General features: G+C 39.2%; 1 protein-coding gene across 3 annotated transcripts in view; it reads left to right on the top strand.

Annotated features, from left to right (window-relative positions):
* Positions 1-23969, top strand: part of calcr (calcitonin receptor) — a 112539-nt gene that overhangs the window by 62013 nt on the left and 26557 nt on the right. For 2 of the 3 annotated variants that reach the window (XM_041809261.1, XM_041809260.1), the window contains exons 7-16: positions 240-350; positions 445-557; positions 2882-2954; positions 3064-3174; positions 3577-3689; positions 3918-4086; positions 4168-4278; positions 4373-4485; positions 14189-14280; positions 20480-20606. In XM_041809261.1, the coding sequence (XP_041665195.1) occupies positions 240-350; positions 445-557; positions 2882-2954; positions 3064-3174; positions 3577-3689; positions 3918-4086; positions 4168-4278; positions 4373-4485; positions 14189-14280; positions 20480-20606 (1133 nt within the window). The remainder of the gene's footprint in view (positions 1-239; positions 351-444; positions 558-2881; positions 2955-3063; positions 3175-3576; positions 3690-3917; positions 4087-4167; positions 4279-4372; positions 4486-14188; positions 14281-20479; positions 20607-23969) is intronic. The other variant, XM_041809262.1, reaches the window with a different exon arrangement.

Genomic DNA, 23969 nt, shown 5'->3' with positions numbered 1-23969 from the left:
TTCAAACCTGATTGAGACCTACCAACACAGACTCAGTGCTCTGATTGCAGCTAATGTTGAACTATTAAATACTGACTTGAAGGGGGTGAATATTTATGCAGCCAAAAAGGGAACTACATTGACCATGATTGATTCAAAAAATCAATAAAAGAGTGAAATATCCAAGGGGGTGAATACTTTTTTAGGCACTGTATATTATTTATGGCCTATAAGGTTTAAGTCTTTTGTTGGTGTTGTAGGTCTGTACTGCAGCCGTAACTGGGATGGCTGGTTGTGCTGGGACGACACTCCAGCTGGAGCCATCGCCTCCCAAAACTGCCCTGATTATTTTAGTGACTTTGACCCGACAGGTGAGTGGTGAGACTCTGGAGAATTTTTTGTGTCTTGTTAATATCTTTTACATCATTGAAATAAAGCTGACCTAATCATGACCTCCCTTTGCAGAAAAGGTGACCAAGTTCTGTGAAGAGGACGGTCGGTGGTTTCACCATCCAGAGAGCGGCAGCATTTGGACCAACTATTCTCTCTGTGCAGCTTCACATGAAAAGAGGCAGAGGGTAAGGACAACTGGGCTAACCAAAATTGCTAGATGACGGTGTGAATTCAAGAAAAAGTAGCTTTTATAGACACAATTCTTATTTCTTTTACTTTAAAACCTAAAAGTAGATTAAGAAAATGTGCACAAATTAAAACTAATGTTGCACATCGATTGCATATTTAGTTTATGTCTTTAATTGGAATTAGCCTCTGATATAAACTTTTGAATAGGCTGCATGCTTTTGCGTTCCAAAACTGTAGCTAATTACTTCTTTGGCCCCAAATTAAATATGACCCACATTAGAAACTGAAGCTTGTTCTTGACTGTATTGTACCTCTTGATTTCAACACTCAGCAGTTCTGTTGTGTCACATCCGTAAACAAACATTTTGACAAGAAGAATTGGAGGCAATATCAAGGACAACCATTTTGACAACCAACATAATGATGTCTTGATTTATAGCATCCTCATGAATGAATTAGAGAGGAAGGACATCACTGTAATCATCTTCGAGTGGTTTGCAGCTATTTGTGCCCTTGAGATTTTCCACCTTCATTATGAGCTTAAGTGTTTGACTATTGTATACAAGTGGGAAAAATCCCTCCCACTTTTTAAGATAATTTATTTTGACTTTCTCACTTTTGATGGAAATTGAAACCAGGGTATGTAAAAACCTGGTTCTGTATTTTTCAAAACCCTGGAAATGTTTTAACTGAACAATACTGGTATGGAGTCTCAGGGGATCTGTGAGCTAACATTATTAGGAGGGAACAAAAGCTCAGCTAGGGTTGGCAACTTTTTCTCTGCCAAATAAAGGGCACAATATTTTGTTTGAAGCTCAGTGCCACAGTGGTGTGTATGATGCATGACTATTGTAAAAGCAAGAAATTTGTATTTAATCTGTAGGTGTATGAGAACTGAAATAACATATTTAAATTATAATAAACCTCCTTTTTGCCCAGAATAACCTCTACTCTGAAAATTAAACCACAGGCCTGTCTGAGAATAATGTTAGATATATTTATTATAGAATATTAATAATAACCATTAAAGATTATTTACAGTCTGTCATTTAAAGATTATTACTACAGTATCTTGGGATCACCTGTAAGTCCCTTATTGACCTCTGACTGACCCTGGGCTGCTACCTTCACACTGAAAGCCTCAATGCAAAATTCTGCTCTTTTCTTGGTTCAGATTTTTTTGTTTGGCTGTTCACACTGCAGTCAACTTCCAAAAGATCAGATATGTATCTGATTTAGAACCACATTCAAAAGTGGCCTGAATCTGATTCAAAAAGGTCAGATTTAATGTGACTTGTGCTGTTCACACTGTCAGAAAAAAATCTGATATGGGTCACATTTGAGCAAAAAAATCAGATTCAGGTCACTTTTAACCGCAGTGTGAACACAGCCTTATGTTGTTCTAAATCAGATACGTATCTGATCTTTTGGAATTTGACTGCAGCGTGAACGGGCAAACCAAAAATATCAGATCTGAGAAAAAGAACAGAATAGTGTTACGGCCTGCAGTGTGAATGTCTTAAATAAACCTTAAAATAAACAGTGAGATAAACCTCAGCTTGGAGCATTATGATAATGAAAATACTTTAAATCCAAAAGAGAGGCATGACTCACCAAGTTCACAAGAATATTTCTCAAGATTATTTCTTGTTACTCTTAACAGCTTTGAGGATTTTTTAGCCCTTCATACACTAGAGAGAAGTCCTGACATGACAAGTCATATTCCATTCTTAAAGTTCAGCTCTGTGCTGCACCCACGCCAGGTGTGTGAAGCACATATGATGTTTCTTTTTCTATGCAATTTTTTCAAAGCTTCTGCTCTAGTCAATCACAAAATTTCATCTGTATTGCTGGCACCTTTTGCTAGTGTGACCTTCTTGTGCATCACTGTAGCAGCATGCTGTGTTCAGTGATCTCACCTCCGCAACATTTCAAAACTCCCACAGGCACAAAGTGCAGAAAAGTCGTCAGTGACCGGTTTAAAACACGTCTTCATTGCTTTCCTATTCTTTGTTGGAGCTCCAAAGTTGTTTCTTTCTTGCAGATTTATCTGATTTTTGAATCATAAATGTGTGCAAACTGAAGAAAACCATTAAAAAATGATAGATTAGAGTAGACTCAGCAATGTACACATTTTCAGATTAGGACTAAAAACCCAGATAACTATACTTTTATCAACAGTCAATTTCCTCAAAACATTCATGGTTTTAGGGGCCTTAAATGACAGGAGATTTTTGTAAGTCAGTGTTGGCTGAACCAAAGTTTTTGGTCCGTTTTTGAATTATGTATTCTTTGTTTATTTTAATGTATTTTTCCACAGACACTGAAGATGGTGGAGAATGAATACAAATGCCTCCTGAAGATAAATCACGAACCACCTTATAACAAATCAGGTACTGATGTTTGTTAAATCTGATTAACTCTGTATGTGAGACAAACATATCAACAACAGGTGTGTGTAAATATTCATCGTCCTGTTTTTGTGTTGTGTTGGCATTATAGGCCTGTTCTGTGGTCGTAACTGGGATGGCTGGTTATGCTGGGATGACACTCCAGCGGGAACCTATGCCACCCAAAACTGTCCCGATTATTTTTCTAACTTTGACCCGACAGGTGAGCAGTGAGAGGTGCAAATTTGTTTTTTGTTTTGCTTTTTACAATGTTTTGATTGTTTTTTTTGTAGCATAATCCAATGTAGCAATAAATTTACAGACAGTATTGTATAGATTTTTCCATATATCTATATCTATATATATATATATATATATATATATATATATATATATCTCCTAAAGATTCAAATCCAGCACCATCTTTTCTGGGGTTTATCACTGTATTTCCTTTGACATCTTGGGTTGGGAACCAATGTTTTAACAGATATGCTGATGATTTGGTTATTCAGTGCTGTATTGGCCAGTTGTTTGGATCTTTGGCTGAACAGTTTTGCAGAGGAGCGGATCTTGTTCTTAGAATTTATTGCATACATTATAGTTGTTGTAATTTTGTCCCTTTTAGAAAAAGTGACTAAGTTCTGTGAAGAAGACGGGCAATGGTTTCGCCTTCCAGAGAGCGGTAGGACATGGGCCAACTACACTCTCTGTGCTTACAACACAAAGGACAAATGGAGGGTAATGTTTATTTAACAATTTATCATCATGAAACGTACTGGTTCTTGTCAGCTAGGTTAATCAGTGCTGTTTAGTTTTTACTGTAAGTTCAAGAGATGTGCCCCCTCCTTAGTTTCGGAATGACAGATACAGCAGTCATGCTGCTTTTATTGTTCTGGTGTTTTTGATTGAGCGTGATCCTGACTCTGTGTATCTTTGTGTGTTTTTGTGTGATGTTTTCACTAAAAGAAGGCAGCTGCACAGCTCTCGGGGGACGCTGAGGTTGAGCTTTCTGATGAGGCCACCGTCAGTCCCATGGTGAACCCAGAGGAGCAGGAGATAGTGAGGAAGAAAATCCTCGACAGTCAGTACAAATGCTTTGAGAAAATGAACCGAGATCTGCCGTATAACAAATCAGGTAGAGAAAAAGACTCATTCAGCTTTCTGTTACTGTAAATCTCCTTTGTGGTTGTTTGACTACCTTGTATTGGTGCCATAGGTCTGTACTGCAATCGTAACTGGGATGGCTGGCTATGCTGGGACGACACTCAAGCAGGAACCTACACCTCTCAGAACTGCCCCAACTATTTTGTGGATTTTGACCCGACAGGTGAGTGAGAAAGGCTGGGACAGAGAGGCAAAATGTGGTGCATGTGGAGATATTGTCAGGGAATCTGTCGTTATTGATGAACTGTCACTTTTAGAAAAGGCCACAAAGTACTGTGGAGAAGACGGTCAGTGGTTTCGCCACCCAGATACCAACAGGACCTGGTCCAACTACACACTCTGCAATGAAAACACCAAGGCTAAACTGAAGGTAATTATTTATATAAAGACATTGTCTTTATTATAATACGGCCCAAATTTAAAAGTTTATGCTTTTTTTAAGTAAATGTGGAAAATGGAAGTAAGTTGTTCTGATGTACAGTCCCCAATTCCAAAAACATGAGGACGCTTTGTAAAATATTTCAAAAACAAAAAAACAGTGATTTACAGATATTTTTTCTATTAACCATGATGTTAAAAACTGATAACTTTATTGTATTTTGGAAATATACACACATTCTGACTATGATGCCTGCAATGTATTCCAAAAAATTTGGGACAGGGGCAAGAAAAAAACTGAGAAAGTTTTGGCTTGCTTAAAAATCTGGAACATTCCAGGTGAAAGAAGAAGTAGTATTCCTAAGAGGCTCAGCCAATCACAAGCAACAGGGGTGAGGTTTCTCTGCTTTTTGATACACTGCGTTGGCAGCGAGTCCAACAAGTTTCTGAACAGTGTTCCTCAAAGTATAAAGGCAAGGAATCTGTAGATTTCACCATCTAGAGTCCATAATATCATAAAAAGAGTCAGAGAATCTGGAAAAATCTTTGCACATAGGTAAGGCCAATAACCAACACAGAATGTTCTTGACCTTTGATCCCTCTGGTAGCACTGCACTAAAACTGGCATCATTCTGTGATGGATATTACAGCATGGGCTCAGGATCTCTTTTGAAAACCAGTCAGTTAACATAGTCAGTTTCCATCCGTCCCATAGACTTAAGAAAGGATGGTCTGTTCTCTGCTCAGCTCTGCTCTTGAGGTGTCTTTGTGTCCAGGTAAGCTAGCATCATTGATATGTTTGTATTTTACAACAACTCATTCAATATTCTTCCCCAGAAAAATCATTAAATTCTGCCTTTTTTTCAAATGATTCGTCATTGTGTTTTGCTGTTCTGGGTTGAACAGTTGGCGCTGGTATTGCTACGTTTGGTCAGTACCCATAGCTTCAAGACAACGGTTGCACTGAACGCAGAGTACGGACAAAAAGGTCTGTCCATATCAATATGCATTTTAACAGAGCTTAAACAAGCCTCAAGACTGTTGTATGCAAAGTGAAAGCCATTTATCAAAGACATTCAGAAGAAACCCTGATTTCTCTTGGCCTGAGCTCATCTGCAACCGTCTGAACTAAAGTGGGAAAGTGTGCTGAGGTCTGACGAGTCCCAATTCAAATTGTTGCTGGATATACTGATCATTGAGTCCTCTGGGCCTAAACACAAAAGGACCGTGGAGGTTGTTATCAATGTAAAACTGAAAGCCAGCCTCTCTGATGGTGTAGGGGTGTATTAGTGCCCAATGCATGGGTAACTTGCACATCTGTGAGGGCACCGTTAATACTGAGAGGTACATAGATGTTTTCCATCCATCCATCCAGAGAGTGATGAAGGGGTGCTGCCCTAGCACCCCCTATTAACTAGCCACCACTGCATTCCACATGAGTTACAACAGCATGGCTTCACAATGAAAGAGTTGGCGGTACAAGACTGTATCCCACAGAAAACATTAGGCACATTTTGAAGGTAAAAATGCAGAAACCTCTTCCATTGAGCAACTTAAGATGCCCATCGAGAAAAAATGGGAAAGAATTCCACCTCAAAAACGAATGTCTTCATTCCCAAGACATTTACAGGGTGTTGTTAGAAGAAAAGGCAATGTGACACAGTGTTAAACATTTTCTGTCCCAATTTTTTTTTAACATGTTGCAGGCATTAAATTCAGAATCTAAATAAACTTATTGTAATTGTGCTGTATTCAGTTCAAAACAGCTTGGAAAGGATTTGCAAACCAATTTATTGTGTTTTTATTCACATTTTACACAACATCTTCACTGAAAAACATCTTCACTAAATATTGACCATCCAAAAGCAGTCCTTTTCTGCAGAGTGTATGTCTACACGTTTTGATAATAGAATATGACACCAGTGATGGGTTGATTATGTAAAACTACATTTCAGCAGATCATGCCAAATTCTGCACAAAACCAACATTTCCCTCCAAACCATAAGTGCCTCCCAGTGCATTTTTGCATTTTCCTTGCTAAAATTTTCTGGTTCTCCTTCTGCAGACTTTTCCAACTCCCTTTATCTTACTGAAAAAAAGTACTCCAATAAAGTTTGAGTGCATCCTCAGCCATAAAAATACAACCTTTCTCAGGCCTCCCAGCTTGACTGATTACAAACAATGGCACCTTGAGAACAAAACTTCTGCAAAAAATACTTAAAGAAACTCGATCTGACTTCCAGACAGCGTACTGCACAGCTGGAGCAGCTGTTCCTGGCAAACCCAAAAGACAGAAAGTTTGCTGATCGATCAGATGCTCCATCTGTTACCACAAAAACCTGATCTTTGCTGATTTGGGCACCTAGCCTCAGGAAACCTCTGAGAACACACAGTCTCAGCAGTATCATCCACAAGAAAAATAAAGCTAAATCAGCATACCATTGTTTTAAGACAGGGCCGACCTGATGCCAGCTGTAGCTCTTAACTCCGCTCTTCACGGGAGAGGACCAACACATCAACAGGACTCCACTGAGATGCAAAAACACATATTTTGTCTCTGAATTTGTTGGACTTGATCTCCTTCATCAGTCACCAAAAGCTGATATTCATCTGTGATTCTCATAATTTTGCTTTTCTGGTGTCAAAGTCTCATAACTTCTATTAACAAACCATATGTAGTTTTGTTTTAAAGTTTATGACTGTTTTTTCACATGGCATCAAAGAGAAAAAATACCATTCTATCTTTCTTTGCCAAAGTTTTTAAATCCTGAATTATTGTACTCATATATTGTATGCATGCTTTGCATTAGAGAAACATTGTACAATAAAAGATACAAAGAATGTTTAATTACCTGACATGATCTTCAGTTTGCTTAAGGCACTCCATACAGATATCTCTGCCAAATCTGACTGTCATATCCTAATGACTCCCCATGGTGGCACTTATGAATGAGAGAAACTAAAATGTAAGTAAATTTACCAAAGGAGACAGAGACAGCAGGAAAATGTCAGACAGTGCCAAAAAAAAATAACAGATGAAGAGACATGAAACTGACATCAAGATGCAGTGAATAAATACATTTATACCGCACTTTATTTTGAAGGGTATTCTCTGTTCTTCAGTCAGTCAGACACCTATAATGCAAAATATTCCATACTGTATTACAATTATTTCTGTTACTTAATTTAAAAAAATAATCAAGTTAATCACATCACTACGCTTGGATTAATCATGATTAATCACAGCATTTTTTGAATATTTTAAGTATATTTTTTAGAGTTTTTACATTTTTAAAGGTTGTTATTGTCAAGTGTTTTGTTTTTATTCTTTTAATTCTAGGTATGCTACAGCACATTGAAAGTGCTGATCTGAGTCCTTATTGATACCACTATCAATACTTTCTATAGTTTGGTGGAGAGACAAAATTAGGGCAAATATTTAAACTACAAGTGTCTTAGCTGAGTAGTGCTTGAGTTAAAAAGCTATGATTCAGTCTGTTACATCTATTGTATAGCCCTCAAATATAAACACATATTTACAACTATATTTATTGAAGTTTCTCATCAAAAACTAAATTTTCCCATTTTTATGTGACATTGAAATACATCTTAACATATAGAATACAGTCGTCTAGTTTACTGAGGCTACCTGAAAGCATCATATTTTCAGCTCATAAAGTTCACTAATTAACTTCAGTGTTGCCAATTCCACCGTGGATTTCTACACTGGTTTCATATTGTTAACAAGCAGGACTTCCCCAAAGTTTTGGAGCAGCTGAAGAAGAAAACTGTCCTGAGGCAGCTGAAGAGAGTCGTACGACCATGGCTTGATCCCGTGTTGCTGTTAGCGTCTTTGCTAACATTAGCAAAGATGTGCTTTGCCTGAAGGTGGAACTTAAGACTCGTACTTCGGTGTAAGGACAGTTCATCACTGCAGCATGTACCCAAAATTTTGGTTTTATCTCAACTAACATTCACCAGCTTTTTAAAAAGAAAATTGCCATTAAGCAGACCTGGGTCTGTCTCCTCACTCACTGCTGGCTGTGTCTGACCCACCTCTCGCCTCTTCACCCCCAGGAATGTAAACATCCACACTGGAGGACTACGGGAGCAAGTTGTGGTCAAACGTAGTCATACGATTAAGTTGCGTTTTTTTTTTTTTTTTAACGCATTAAGTTTCAAGATTAATCACAAGGGTTAACTTGGTAATGTCAACAGCCCTTAAATCATAATATTCCGTATTGTATTATCATGTATCATAATGCATCATAATGTTTAATTTTGTATCGCATTTTTATGTATCAAAATGTATCATAATATTCCATTTTGTATTATAATGTATCAAAATGTATTGCAATGTTTCATTTCATATCATTTAGTTTCATAACGTCTCATAACATTCCATATTATATTATAATGTATTATAATGCATAATGTATCGTAATGTTCCATTTCATATTGTATTGTAATTAGGGTTGTCAAAGTTCATGCGTTAATATCGTGTTAACTCAAATTACTTTAAACGGCACAAATTTTTTTGTTGCATGATTAACACACGCACATTCTGTGTGACCCTCAACTCATTCCATAGTTTGCGAGATCAGGAAGCGGCACTGTCGCGATGCAGTGCAAGCGAGCAGAAATGGATAAAGGACAGAGACTTTTCAATGGCAGGTTAAGAAGGCCATGCTGGATTGGTTACATAACTCTGCAAGCAGGGATGGACTTGCTATCTGAAACACTGGGCATTTCCTGGAGGGTCGACACACTGGTGACATGGGTCCAAGAGGCTTTTTGTAGGTCCTGTTATGCTGAGTATCTGTACTCTGTAAATTTTAAATATTTAGGTTGTATGTGGTTTGGGTGCTGATTTTTAAAACAAATTATAGGGGGCACCCCTGAGCCATTAAGCCACGCCCACAAACTAAACTCATACGTAACTTTTAATTTTTTCCACTGTACTTATTCCCACCAATTTTCATGGCAGTGCCAGCCCTTTGGAGCTCTTCAGTACCCTTAACTAGACTACTTCCTCTTTCACTGTGACTAATGGATCACCATGGCAACAGATTTAGTGTCAGATCTGTGGGCTTGAAAATATATAGGCCTACCATGGGAACAATTAAAGGATGTTCCACACCAATTTTGTAGCAGATTTGGTCAAGTTTACAGTAGTTTATTTGAAACAAAGTCTGTTTCTGTGTCAGTTTGGGACATCAAAGTTTGATGAGCTGCCATGGCCACGCCCTTTGAGTTTTGTAAACGAGCCTCAGAACTTTTCTTCACAAAGGTCTCTTCTAGCAGATAACTCAGTTTTGAGTCAATCTGAAGAATGCCTTCAGAGGAGAAACTCCTGGAAGAACACCTGGAAATGGCTAGGGTTGACCAATGTTGTTACAGAAACTTCCTGTTGACTTGGCGATATGGGTCCAAGAGGCTTTTTTGTAGATCCTTGCAAGATACATATACCTTCCCATTTTCAAAATTCTAGGTTGTCCTTGCTGCCGGGGCTGATTTTTTGAAAATTTCTAGGGGGCGCCACTGAGCCATTAAGCCACACCCAAAAACCAAATTTATACTGATGAGTGTGTTCATGCACTAAGAATTTTATGAACCAAGTGTTATGGCTGTATTATCCATTTGAGTGTTTTTACCACTTGATAAAACTACTTCCTGTTTCATGGCAATCAAAAAATCACCATGGTCACAGATGTCTTTGGATGTTTCTGAGCAAATTTGAGTGGGATTTGATCACCCATATAGGAATCATGGCTAATCTAAAATTTCAAATGCAGATGTGTTCAGGATGGAACTATTGTGCACATGAAATTTTATTAAGATATGATCAAAAAACAGTTTAGTTATAGCAGTTTGAAATTTTATGGCGAAGCATCAAGCCCAAATCAAAGTTCGCTGTGCCAGCACATCTACGCCCTCTGATGAAAACTCACCAATTTTGCTACAAATCTAATGTCTCAACGGTTTACCCAGCATATTTGATGAGGAAATAATCAAAACATTAGGAGATCTACACTATATTGCCAAAAGTATTCCCTCACTCATCCAAATAATTGAAACCAGGTGTTCCAATCACTTCCATGGCCACAGGTGTATAAAATTGAGCACCTAGGCATGCAGACTGTTTCTACAAACATTTGTGAAAGAATGGGTCACTCTCAGGAGCTCAGTTAATTCCAGCATGGTACTGTGATAGGATGCCACCTGTGCAACAAGTCCAGTGGTGAAATTTCCTCTCTCCTAAATATTCCACAGTCAACTGTCAGTGGTGTTATGACAAATGGGAAGCCATTGGGAACGGCAGCAACTCAGCCACAAAGTGGTAGGCCACGTAAAATGACAGAGTGGGGTCAGCGGATGCTGAGGCACATAGTGTGCAGAGGTCACCAACTTTCTGCAGAGTCAATCACCGCAGACCTCCAAACTTCATGTGGCCTTCAGATTAGCTCAAGAACAGTGCGTAGAGAGCTTCATGGAATGGGTTTCCATGGCCGAGCAGCTGCATCCAAGTTATACATCACCAAGTGCAATGCAAAGTGTGGGATGCAGTGGTGTAAAGCACGCTGCCACTGGACTCTAGAGCAGTGGAGACGTGTTCTCTAGAGTGATGAATCGTGCTTCTCCATTTGGCAATCTGATGGACGAGTCTGGGTTTGGTGGTTGCCAGGAGAACGGTACTTGTCTGACTGCATTGTGCCAAGTGTAAAGTTTGGTGGAGGGGGGATTATGATGTGGGGTTGTTTTTTAGGAGCTGGGCTTGGCCCCTTAGTTCCAGTGAAAGGAACTCTGAATGCTTCAACATAACAAGAGATTTTTGACAATGCTCCATGCTCCCAACTTTGTGGGAACAGTTTGGGGATGGCCCCTTCTTGTTCCAACATGACTGTGCACCAGTGCACAAAGCAAGGACCATAAAGACATGGATGAGAGAGTTTGGTGTGAATGAACTTGACTGGCCTGCACAGAGTCCTGACCTCAACCCGATTAAACACCTTTAGGGTGAATTAGAGCAGAGACTGAGAGCCAGGCCTTCTCGTCCAACATCAGTGTGTTACCTCACAAATGCGCTTCTGGAAGAATGTTCAAAAATTCCCGTAAACACATTCCTAAACCTTGTGGAAATCCTTCCCAGAAGAGTTGAAGCTGTAATAGCTGCAAAGGGTGGGCCAACGTCATATTAAACCCTATGGATTAAGAATGGGATGTCACTTAAGTTCATTTGCTAGTCAAGGCAGGTGAGCAAATACTTTTGGCAATATAGTGTACCTCTGAAAGTAAAAACATGATATTTCCTGTCACCTCTAGGAGACACTATGATCAGTAAGAAATATTACCACATAAGTGCGTTGAGGCCTGAACCCTCATTATACATGAATAATTTTATTCACTTAGGACTACGCACAGCTGAGTTACAAGCAACTCCCTTTTACATAAAAAATATGCAAATTTGAGGGCTCGCCATGGCCACGCCCTTTGAGTTTTGTACTTTTGTTCATTAATGTCTCTTTCAGGCAAAAAACAAATTTCACATAGTTCTGATGAAAGCTGTCGGACAAGTTAATCCTTGAGGGACCACAGGAAATGGCAACATTTCACACATTTTTTCAAAATAGCGGACTTCCTGTTGGGAATTCAATATGATGATAAGAGACTTTTTTGTGTGTATTAAGAAGCTGAATATGTGTACTGAATTTAATTCCTGTACGTGAAATAGTGTTTAGGGGCTGTGTTTTTCGTGAGTCTAGGGGGCCCTATTGAGCCAATTTCCCACACTCATATTGGTGACCTATAAAATATCAAAATTTTCAGCAGGCCACATGTCCATGCCAATTTGTAGGAGTTTTTGTGCATGATCAGACACTCAAAATTCCAGCCAAGCATATAAAATAATAATAATAGTCTTAAGGATTTCAATAGGGTCCTCACACCCTCGGTGCTCAGGCCCTAAAAAAACAGTCAATCTAGGTGCTGTAAAAGTGTCAAAGACTCTGCAGTCCCTATAGGAGACGGTCTGCCGCTGGTGAATATCCAGCTACATCATGTGAAGGAGGAGACAGAGCAGGACAGGCTGGTGTGTGACAGGTGAGCAGAGGTGTTGCAGGTGAGCCTGAGAGTGAAGCAGTGAATGAGCTCTGCAGAGTATCATAATATAAACTAACAAGCATTACTAGACTGTGGGTCTCCTTTAATTATGAAGAAAAAATGGTTTGAGATTAAATCTGGAGCTCTTCTATGATCTGAAGAATGAAAAGATGGTTAGGTCCCCTTACTACACTTAAAAGTTCTCCATTGAGACTTCTTTTACTCTGTGTGTTCATGAGTTTTGAAAAGCAGCTTCAAATTTGTGTTTATTGGCATTACTCCAGTAAATCTACTGGACTGATGACAGTCATTTCTTACTGTCAGCATTTATTTTACATTAAGGCATTTTTTAATTTGAAAAGAAAGATGATAAATAATAGTAATAAATAAAAGCAGACATTTTTTAAGTAAATGCTTGCTTTTTCTCTTGAGTTGGGCAGATGTGTCCTCCATACTCACCTCTGACCACATCAGATCAGTGAAACACCATTAGATGTGTCTGTGCCTTACTGCTGAGCTCTCAGCAGAGACTGTTCTACATTTAGAACAGATTAAACAAGTGTTATTAATTTGCAATTAATCTCAAGTTAACTATGAAATTTGTGAGATTAATTGCAAATAAAAAAAATTGCAATCTATTGACAGCCCTAATTGTAATGTATCATAGTGTATCATAATATTCTGTATTGTATCATATTGTATCATAATGTATTTGGATTGTTTTGCATCTTATCGTACTGCTTTGTATGGTATAGTGTTGTACTGTATCCCATCCTTAGTAACCCTGCAGTTCCCATCTCTACTGTCCAGTACAATTTAATATTTAACCCCTTAACGCCTCTTGTCACATATTTGATACATACTTTTATGATACCTCTATCAAATCAATATGCTCAATGAATTACTCAAAAAAACTTCTGAATACACTCTGATAAATGATAAAATTGCCCAGGTGGATTATCAGTTACCAAAAACACCTAAAGAATGAAATGAGATACTAAAAATATATATGTTAAATTTTATGGAAATTTTGATTTTTTTTAAAATTTCATAAGAAAGTTAAATGAACATTTCAGTTCCAAAAAATTAGAATTTCTGGCTATTATTTGTGTTTTCAGGCTTTAAGGGGGTTAAAGGTAGTGTCTAGCATTGATTCAACTTCGATATGTTTTGTGAATCAACAGTCTAAAGAGAAATACAAAATTTAAAACAATATTGTTAAAATGAAACTGGAGAATTTTTAAATCTCACTGAATATTAATTCCACTGCTGTGTCTCCTAGAAGCGATGCTAAAACGTCAGTAACACTGAAGTCCAAATACTCTAACAGCTAATAAAAGACTATGAATGGCTCAAAATAGTCTCTGTTGAGGTCTGCACAAAATAGAACACTGACGTCTGTATTTAGTGAAAAGTGTTTAGAAGAGCACATTTGAGGCATAAAAATCAAACATGCACTTTGGGGAAATAAACAAGCAATTTTGAGCCTTGATAGGAACATGAAATGCTTTTCAGTTTAACTTTGATAAAAGACTTTTCTGGATCTCATTTTTATGACTCACTCCTGCTTGTCTGTTATTTCTCCTTTTTTACAGTCGGCGTACATCGTGTTTTACATGGCCATCGTGGGTCACGCTTTATCCATCACCTCCCTGCTCATCTCTCTGGCCATCTTCTTCTACTTCAGGTAATTGAATCACCATGATGCTGTTGCCCTTCATATTGAGTAAGAGCCGAGCTTTTTGGTTCACTTTATCTTACACATAAATGCTTAGCATGGTGCACTGATACAATTTGTCATAATTCTGGGATGATTAATCGGTGCTTGCTCTGCCCTTGAGGGCTCAATCATGTCATCAGTGTCATCATGGAGTCTGACAGGAGCACAGATGGTGGGGCTCTTTCACTACTGTCTCCCCCAGCCATTTCATTACTCAGCATAGACGGCACTTTGGTCTCAGTCTTGTTCGCAGTCAGCACAATCTTCATTGTGCCTCTGACCGCACCAGCAGAGCGGAGATGACAGTTTTAAATACTTGCCTCGGAGCCAGACGGAAGATTTGTCAGAGTAAATGAGTGTTAGTATTTCTGTCACAGTTTGTACTATAGTCTTAAAGTCATTTAAAACTGTGCTTCAACAATTTCAATTCATGTTACTAGCCCTGAAGAGACTGTACAAGAGCATAAATAATCAGGACTTATGTATTATTCCATACTATTTATTCTTTATTACTTCTGCAGCTAAATGCAAATGGTTGGCCTTTTAGCAGCTGTGCTTTCTGAATGAAAGGATACACAACATAACTTCACTCATTTCATGCCAACTTGGCTCTATTGTGCTGCACATTTATTTCATGGATATTTAGGATTCAAAACCAGAGAGCTGTGACGTCCATTGGAAGCGTCACTGCTTTGCTCTTAATAGAAGCGTGTGCACCTAAGCGCGCTGCTCATTAAGCCTCTCCATCCCAACATAGTGCTTAATCCCAGAGGAGAAAAGTGCACCAGTAATTGAGATACTGCTAAGGAAATTAAATTAGATGAGGGTTCAAAATAAAGTGGACAAGGGTAAGGGATGTGTAATATGCAGTTAATGTATGTGGAATTTGGAAACAGTGAAGCATTAGGAGGAAAAGTTAGCACCCCCTGTAGACAGTGAAATACTTTCTGTGTCTTTGTTAATCTTGACCTGTTGATGTGTAAGAAGTGTCTTTACAATGCAGTAGTTGTTCTCCAAAGCTGGACCTTAACTTGAACTTCAGTCAGTCAGTCAGAGTGGCCTTATGTATGGAGGAAACCAGACATTACCTCTTCACCTTCCCACTACCATCCCAACAGTGAAGCATGGTGGTGGCAGCATCATGGAGGTGGAGGTGGAGGTGTTTTTCAGCAGCGGGGACTGGGAGACTGGTCAGGGTTGATATCAAGAAACGCTGTTCAGCAGCACTCAGGACTTCAGACTGGGCCAATATGACAATGACCTGAAGCACACAGCCAAGACAACACAGGAGTGGCCTGAAGTGAGCCCAGCCAGAGTCCTGACTTGAACCCTATCCAACGTGATACTGGTTGCCCTCCACTAGCCCCCAACCAACCTGACTAATGTTAAGAAGATTTGCAAAGAAGAGTGGTGGAAAAAAATCCCCAATCCAAGTGTGCAAGGCCTGTTGGGTCATGTTCAAAAAGACTTAAGGCTGTAACTGCCGCCAAAGGTGCTTCAATTAAGCACCAGCAGTTGAGCTCAAGCAGTACTTAAGTAGAAGTAAAAGTACTGGTCTATAAATCTAGTCAAGCCTGCCTCTCAGGTGTAGAAAGCAGGGACCCCAGGTTTTGCATAGAACACACAACCATGACTTGGTACCAGATTTAGGCAAGAAAATAAATGCTTGGACTAAAAGTAAAGACTAAAATGTGACAATTTTTATGGACTAAAAATAGAATAAAATGTTTTTAAGTTTTCGTTGGCAAAAACTAAACTAAAACTGAAAAGGGTAGAAACGACAAAAATGTGGCTAAAACTAAAAGACGTAATCAAAAGACGAAGACTATAATTACAAATAGCTGTCAAAATTAACACTGCTATTCAGCCTTGTCCATCTGTGGTGAATTCCCCATCTTCCACAGATAATGATGTAACAGGCACTGCTAGCTTATACCCCAGCTATGATACCAAGGATTTATGACATGAAACATCATAGATGATTATTGTTTATAAAGGCTTATGAAAGTGAATAATGCTCCATGTTCATTTACATTTAGTGACAAAATAAGATCAGACAACAAATGTTCATTGGTGACGTATAGGTGCTTTAACTTTATTCAAATTACACTATATTGCCAAAAGTATTCACTCACTCATCCAAATCATTGAAACCAGGTATTCCAATCACTTCCATGGCCATAGGTATATAAAATCAAGCACCTAGGCATGCAGAGTATTTCTACAAACATTTGTGAAAGAATGGGTCGCTCTCAGGAGATCAGTGAATTCCAGCATGGTACTGTGATAGGATGCAACCTGTGCAACAAGTCCAGTGGTGAAATTTCCTCTCTCCTAAATATTCCACAGTCAACTGTCAGTGGTGTTATGACAAATGGGAAGCCATTGGGAACAGCAACAACTCAGCCACGAAGTGGTTGGCCACATAAAATGACAGAGTGGGGTCAGCGGATGCTGAGGCGCATAGTGCGCAGAGGTCACCAACTTTCTGCAGAGTCAATCACCGCAGACCTCCAAACTTCATGTGGCCTTCAGATTAGCTCAAGAACAGTGCGTAGAGAGCTTCATGGAATGGGTTTCCATGGCCGACCAGCTGCACCCAAGTCATACATCACCAAGTGCAATGCAAAGTGTGGGATGCAGTGGTGTAAAGCACGCTGCCACTGGGCTAGAGCAGTGGAGACGCATTCTCTGGAGTGACCAGTTGCACTTCTGCATGTGGCAATCTGAGGGACGAGTCTGGGTTTGGCGGTTGCCAGGAAAAGTACTTGTCTGACTGCACTGTGCCAAGTGTAAAGTTTGATGGAGGGGGATTATGGTATGGGGTTGTTTTTCAGGAGCTGGGCTTGGCCCCTTAGTTCCAGTGAAAGGAACTCTGAATGCTTCAGCATAACAAGAGATTTTGGACAATTCCATGCTCCCAACTTTGTGGGAACAGTTTAGGGATGGTCCCAACATGACTGTGCACCAGTGCACAAAGCAAGGACCATAAAGACATGGATGAGAGAGTTTGGTGTAGATGAACTTGACTGGCCTGCACAGAGTCCTGACCTCAACCTGATTAAACACCTTTGGAATGAATTAGAGTGGAGACTGAGAGCCAGGCCTTCTCGACCAACATCAGTGTGTGACCTCACAAATGCACTTGTGGAAGAATGGTCAAAAATTCCCATAAACACACTCCTAAACCTTGTGGAAAGCTTTCCCAGAAGAGTTTAAGCTGTTACAGCTGCACGGGTGGACCAACATCATATTAAACCCTATGGATTAAGAATGGGATGCCACATAAGTTCATATACGAGTCAAGGCAGGTGAGTGAATACTTTTGGCAATACAGTGTATGTCAGTGACTTTTGAATCATTGTCTAATTTAGCTTACAATGTACACCCCTATTTTGGATATTAAAATGTCCATACAGAAATAGTAAATGTGTAAACATATTGTTTAGCTGTCTTAGGTCATATAGACACATCAGTTTTGAAGTCTTTTACAATAAATTAAAAACTTCACACAGGAGCTTTAATAAAACCATAAAGTTAATCCGTTTACTAAGCCACATAACTGTGATGATGTCTGAACACTGAGCTCATTGGAAAGACTGAACTTTATGTTCTAACATTTGGAAACACTGTTTTGTTGGCCCTGTTGATTGTGAATGGTCCCCTCATAAAATCTGACATTGCAAAGGGATCTGACCTCCTAAACGCAGCTGTTATCCTGCACAGATCTCATAGAAGACCCCCAGTTTGCTCTAAACTTTTATGTGCTGTCATAAATCTAATGACTGTGTTTAGGACGGCTGTTAAATCACCAAAACCCCAACGACCCCCCTGAGAGTTCATCTCCTCGTTCAGCTACACAAAAACACAGCAGGATTTGATAATTTACACGATCAAACCGATTACAAATTACAATCTTGATATTACTTCTGGCTTTGAAAGTACCTTCTCTTTTTTTACTCCTTGCCCATGACTAACCATATTTATAGCTGAAACACTAAAAATATTGGAGGCTAAATGTTAAATTATAAGATCCAGATGTGAATCTCTCTGTGGTATGTGATGGCGTACAGCTGCACTACTGTTATTTACAACGTTACATCAACGCTGATAGGACTCCCAGATAAAAACACTCACGCTTGCTGTGGAAAAACATGTCCGATCTTCTATCTCCTATTACAGTTAAAGTTGCCATAAAGCTTCAGCCAGCAGCTCCTGCATGGTCTTTAAAGCTGAAATGAGTCTGTATTTTCTGTCTGAGATAATAGGACTGTAAAATGCACAACAACATATAATTCCTTTGTACTGTCTGAGGAAAATTTAGGACTCTTCCTGTTTTTCATTGCACTATGGGGCTTTATTCCTCATCAAGGATAAAATATGCCATGAGCAGTAAGAGGAAATAAATCCAGCTGTAGAGGACATTCAGTATTAATAGGAGGACATAGCCTGTAAAAATTTAATAGATGCACTATTGAGAACCAGTGGAGTTATTTGGCCCATCATTAAAAATGAAGCTGCTGGTTAGGAATGCATTGTTATCAGTTTTGGGCAGCGGTACATTTAAAAATCACCTGTTTCATTATGAGATTATCACACCATCAGGGACTGCACTGACATCATATTTAACTACTTGTACTTTAATACAGAGTTGGTCCCCTTTTGCAGCTATAAAATCCTTCACTCTGCTTGGAAAGCTTTCAACAAGATTTTGGAGTGATTCTGTGGGGAATTTGTGCTCTTTCATCCTGTATAGCTGTAATGAAGTCAGGCACTGATGTTGGATGAGAAGGTCTGATCAGTGGGGTTGAGGTCAGGGGTCTGTGTGAGCCAGTTAAGCTTTTTATTGTCCTTGCTTTGTGATCTGGTGCACAGCATGTTGGAATAGAAATGGGCCTTCCCCAAACTGCTGCCAAAAAGTTGGAAGCATAGCATTGCATAATAAGTTGCATAATAAGTGTCTCAAGTGTCTATGTGCTTTACAACACTCCATCCAATGCTTGGCATTGGATTTGGTGATGTGAGGCTTGCATGCAGCTTCTTGGCCATGGAAACTCCATTTATGAAGCTCCGCCTGCACAGGTTTAGTGCTTACATTAATGCCAGAGGAAATTCAGAACTCTCCAGCGATAGAATCAGCAGAGCGTTGGTGACTTTTATGCACCATGCACCTTAGCAATCGTTGACCCCTCTGGGATTTTACATGGTCCTCTGCTTGGTGGCAAATCTGATGTCGTTCCTAAAAGCTTCCACTGTCTTATAATTTCACTTACAGTTTCGGTGTTTTGCAAAGGTGGCACCCAACACAGAAACATGAAGTCACTGAGCTCTTCAGAACGACCCTTTTTGTGTAAAAATGTTTGCAAATAGAGGCTGCATGGCTAGGTGTTTGATTTTATGCACATCTTGATTGAAACACCTGAATTCAATAATCAACAGGTGTGGCCAAATATTTTTGTCCATATAGTGTATGCATGCATGCTGATACAGCTTTAGGTTTACCGTCTGCTTGTATGAAAATACCTACTCAGAGGTTGGAGTGAAACGGACTGTGCTGATGCTTAAAGTTAAAGGGGAATTTGGTCATTCTTTATGAAAACATAACTGTATAAAGGGTTACTTTACACATCACAGCACAGAAAGTAATCAGATTACTCTTACAGTTTACTTTCTAGTTTTTACCCCAACATTGCTTGTAATGATTTTGTTCTAATTGCTATTTTAACTCTACCTTTTGAACATTTAATTATGCTATTAATTCTGAGTGGCCAGTCAAGCTAATGAGGAGGCACACTCTGTTCTGCATTATTTAACAGTGAGTCCAGCATATACAGGAGAAAACTTTCAGATCCAGCACATTGATCCCAGGGATTCTACAAACCAAAGACAAAACAGTTTAAGATGTGCAATCCCAGTTTTTTGACATCTTACATCTGACAGCCTCATTAAACCGTTTAGCCTGCATGTCAAGAGCTGCTTTTAGTCCTGGTTATGTCATCAGCAGAGGCAATTGTTACTCGTATTTTAAATTTGATATTTTAGTTTCTTTTAAAAAATGCATTCCCTGTTTGGAGTCCAAGATCAGTTCCTTTCTAGAGACCAGGACATTGTGTTCTAGCATTAAAGCAAGACTCAGAAATCAATATTGTGATTTGTCTTCACACAGGAGTCTGAGTTGCCAAAGGATCACCCTGCACAAGAACCTTTTCTGTTCCTATGTGCTCAACTCAGCGCTCACCATCATCTACCTCGTAGCTGTGGTCAATAACCCTGAAGTAGTGGACAGAAACCCTGTAAGTACATCCGATATGTCGTATGTACAGTGCTGTGAAAAGTATTTTCCCCTTTCCTGATTTCTTATTTTGCTGCATATTTGTCACACTTAAATGTTTCAGATTGTCAAATAAACTTCAGTATTAGACAAAGATAACCTGAGTAAATAGAAAATGCAGTTTTAAATAATTATTTCATTTATCAAGGGAAAAAGCCATCCAAACCTACCTGGCCTTATGTGAAAAAGTCATTGCACATTTGCCCATCAAAAATCCCTTGGAACTCCAATGAACCAAACTGAGAGTCATTATCCACAAATGGAGAAAACTTGGAACAGTGGTGAACTGTCCCAGGAGTGGCTGTTCAACCAAAATTACTCCAAGAGTGCATCAGCAACTCATCCAGAAGGTCACAAAAGAACCCAAAACATCTAAAAACCTGCAGGCCTCACTTGACTCAGTTAAGGTCAGTGTTCATAATTCAACAATAAGAAAGAGACTGGGCAAAAATGACATCCATGGGAGAGTTCCAAGGCCAAAACCACTGCTGACCAAAAAGAACACAAAGGCTTGTCTCACACTTGACTAAAAACATCCTGATGAACCCTTAAACTTTTGGGAAAATATTCTGTGGATATAAAAACAAGACAAAAGTTGAACTTTTGGGAAGTTCAACTCCTGTTAAACTCCTGTTAAGTTCCTGTTAAACTAACATATCATTTTCACAAAAAGAACATCATACCCAGTCAAACATGGTGGTGGCTGAGTGATGAACTTGGGCCTTCAGGACCAGGACCAATTCCCATTATCAATGGAACCATGAATTTTGCTCTCTACCAGAAAATCCTGAAGGAGAATGTCCAGCCATTAATTCATGACTTCAAGCTCAAGCTGACTTGGATTATGAATCAGGACAATAATCTGAGTCCACCTCTGAATGGCTTAGGGGAAAAATATGAAGGTTTTGGAGTGGCCTAGCCAAAGGCTGAACTTAAATCTGTTTGGGATGCTGTGGCATGACCTCAAACAGGCCATTCATGCTGAAAAACCCTCCAGTGTGGCTGAGTTAAAACAAATCTGCAAAGAAAAGTGGACCAAAATTCCTCCACAGTGGTGTGACAGACTTATTGCCATTTATCACAAATGCTTGCTTGCAGTTGTTGCTGCAGCAGATATTCAATTAATTTTAAGTTGATTAAGTTATCAGTTTTAGGTTTTAATGTCCCTGCGGATTTTTGGTACCTGTTGACCATACACCATTGTGCTGATAACCTGATGAAGATAAAGTTGGGTCTTTTACAGACATGTCTTAAACATGCCGTTCCCTGTATGACTGCTTTAAGGACTCCATTACAAAATAAACCGAAAAAAATCAAGATTTACCAACTGGAGTAGGAGACCAACATGAATCATGGATATCAGTAAAAGCATGTTTTAAAAGAGGAGCTGATTTGTGAAATAATGGGAATTTTAAACCTTCCACTGATACATACGCCTTACTTGTGAACACTTTGTCAGGCTATTTCTTCATATTGACCTCCTATCCCTTGATAATAGAAAGCAGAGGAATAAAGATATTAATCTGTTTGAGATGTAGCCAATGCAGTTCACACATTTTGAGCTCTAAATTGCTCTAAATAGGATTGAAAATGTAGTGTGAGTTAGTAGACAATGTCTGCTGGTAGACTGATAAGATAAGATGTAGCTATAATATAACAGCAGTTTTAGCAGAACTGGACCACAAGCTTTTTATGACCAAAAAGATGTTTTCCTCCACTCCCAACCTGCTTCAGCATGAGTTTGGGATATGTACAGTACGGTGCAAGCCGGTGTAAGTCGGTGTACACAATTAGGCTGCGATTAGCTTGGATGTAGCTGTAGAAAAGCAGCTGTTCAATTAGAGCTTCACCACATTTCTTTTTTAAAATAAAATAAAGACTCACAATGAGAGCTTCTCTCCGTAGCGGAGATGTTTTTCCACATTTTCTGGTAAGCTTCGGCATGAATTTATGCCACTGTCAACCTCTGCCATTCAGAAACTACAGCAGCACTAGCCTGTAGAGCTTAGGTTAGCATTGGAGCTACAACCTCATTTTGTCAGACAGAGCATTCGTCCAATCACCTTCCAGCAATTTTTAGATAACCACTCCCCTTCCCAAGCACTTTGTATGTGGTGTTTTCCCAGATGAATGTGAAATATATCTATGCAATGGGTTTATGAAACAGTCTGGCATGTTAGGAAGCTTGTACCTTAGGCAGTTGGAAAATATCCTAGGGCAGGGGTCATCAACTACATGTGGACAAGGGCCAGCTTTTTTTTCCCCATACAGGCACTTTGGGGGCCGATCTCTTGACAAAACCAAAGAAATGTTACATATTTTTGTTGAAATATTTTAATTTTATTTCAAATATATGTAATTCTTAGGTTCTAATAGTGAGTGTAGTCCAATTTATCACAGTTAGCCACAAGGGGGTGATTGAGAATTTTTAGCTGAATTTATTGAGGCTAAAAGTTGATTTAGAAAATGGGAGTTTTATCAGGAATGCACAGATTACTTTGTGTTTAACATGCATCATATTTGCTAGTAATGCTCAGCTGGTGTTTTTCTTTTTTAAAATGGATGAAACACAAAGTCATCTTGATGAAACCACTGATGGGAGCTTATTTAAAAGAAAAACCACAACATATCTTTTCCTCTGCACATGTGCTGAATTTGGTGATGCTCTGGGGGCTGAATGGGAGGATGTAGGGGGGCCTGATATGGCCCCCTGGTTGCCAGTTAATGATCACTACCCTAGGGACTGTTACTCCTCATCTGGTCTTGTTACATAAATTTATAAAATTCTTGCTGCTGTATTTTTGGAGCCAAAAGTTCCACTCCTCTGTCTTTTTCCACATACAGCTTGTGGCAGGTTTTTAAGTACAACTTCACATGCCAACAGGCATGCTAGCATGTTCTAATTTCCAAAAAAAAAAAAAAAAGTGCACCAGAAACTAGTATGTTTATTGTCATTTTTGGTATTTTAAATGTTGAACTGGAAAAAGGAAAATGGAACAACAAAAAATACCCCCCTCCTACTCTTGTCATTGTTCGCCACATGACCATTGAAGATCTTGCAGAGATCTTAAGATTTCATCAAGTGCATGTTTTCAAGAAGCCCTCTTAGAGACCCCAAATAGGCCATAATCCTCTTGCAGTTGCATGAAGGCAAGGTACTTAAGCTACATCATAAAACAACATAAGCTTTGGTTCCTTCCTTGCTGAAATGTTGCACATTTCATGGACTGGTCACATGCAGTCATATCCTCACCCCCCCTTAACCGCCACCTGCCTTCAGTTCATCATTAAAATCACTTGTCCCATGGGCATCTGAGGACTGGAT

Source organism: Cheilinus undulatus, linkage group 16, assembly GCF_018320785.1.
Source record: "Cheilinus undulatus linkage group 16, ASM1832078v1, whole genome shotgun sequence".
Lineage (NCBI taxonomy): Eukaryota > Metazoa > Chordata > Actinopteri > Labriformes > Labridae > Cheilinus > Cheilinus undulatus.
This window is presented reverse-complemented; position numbering and strand designations above follow the sequence as displayed.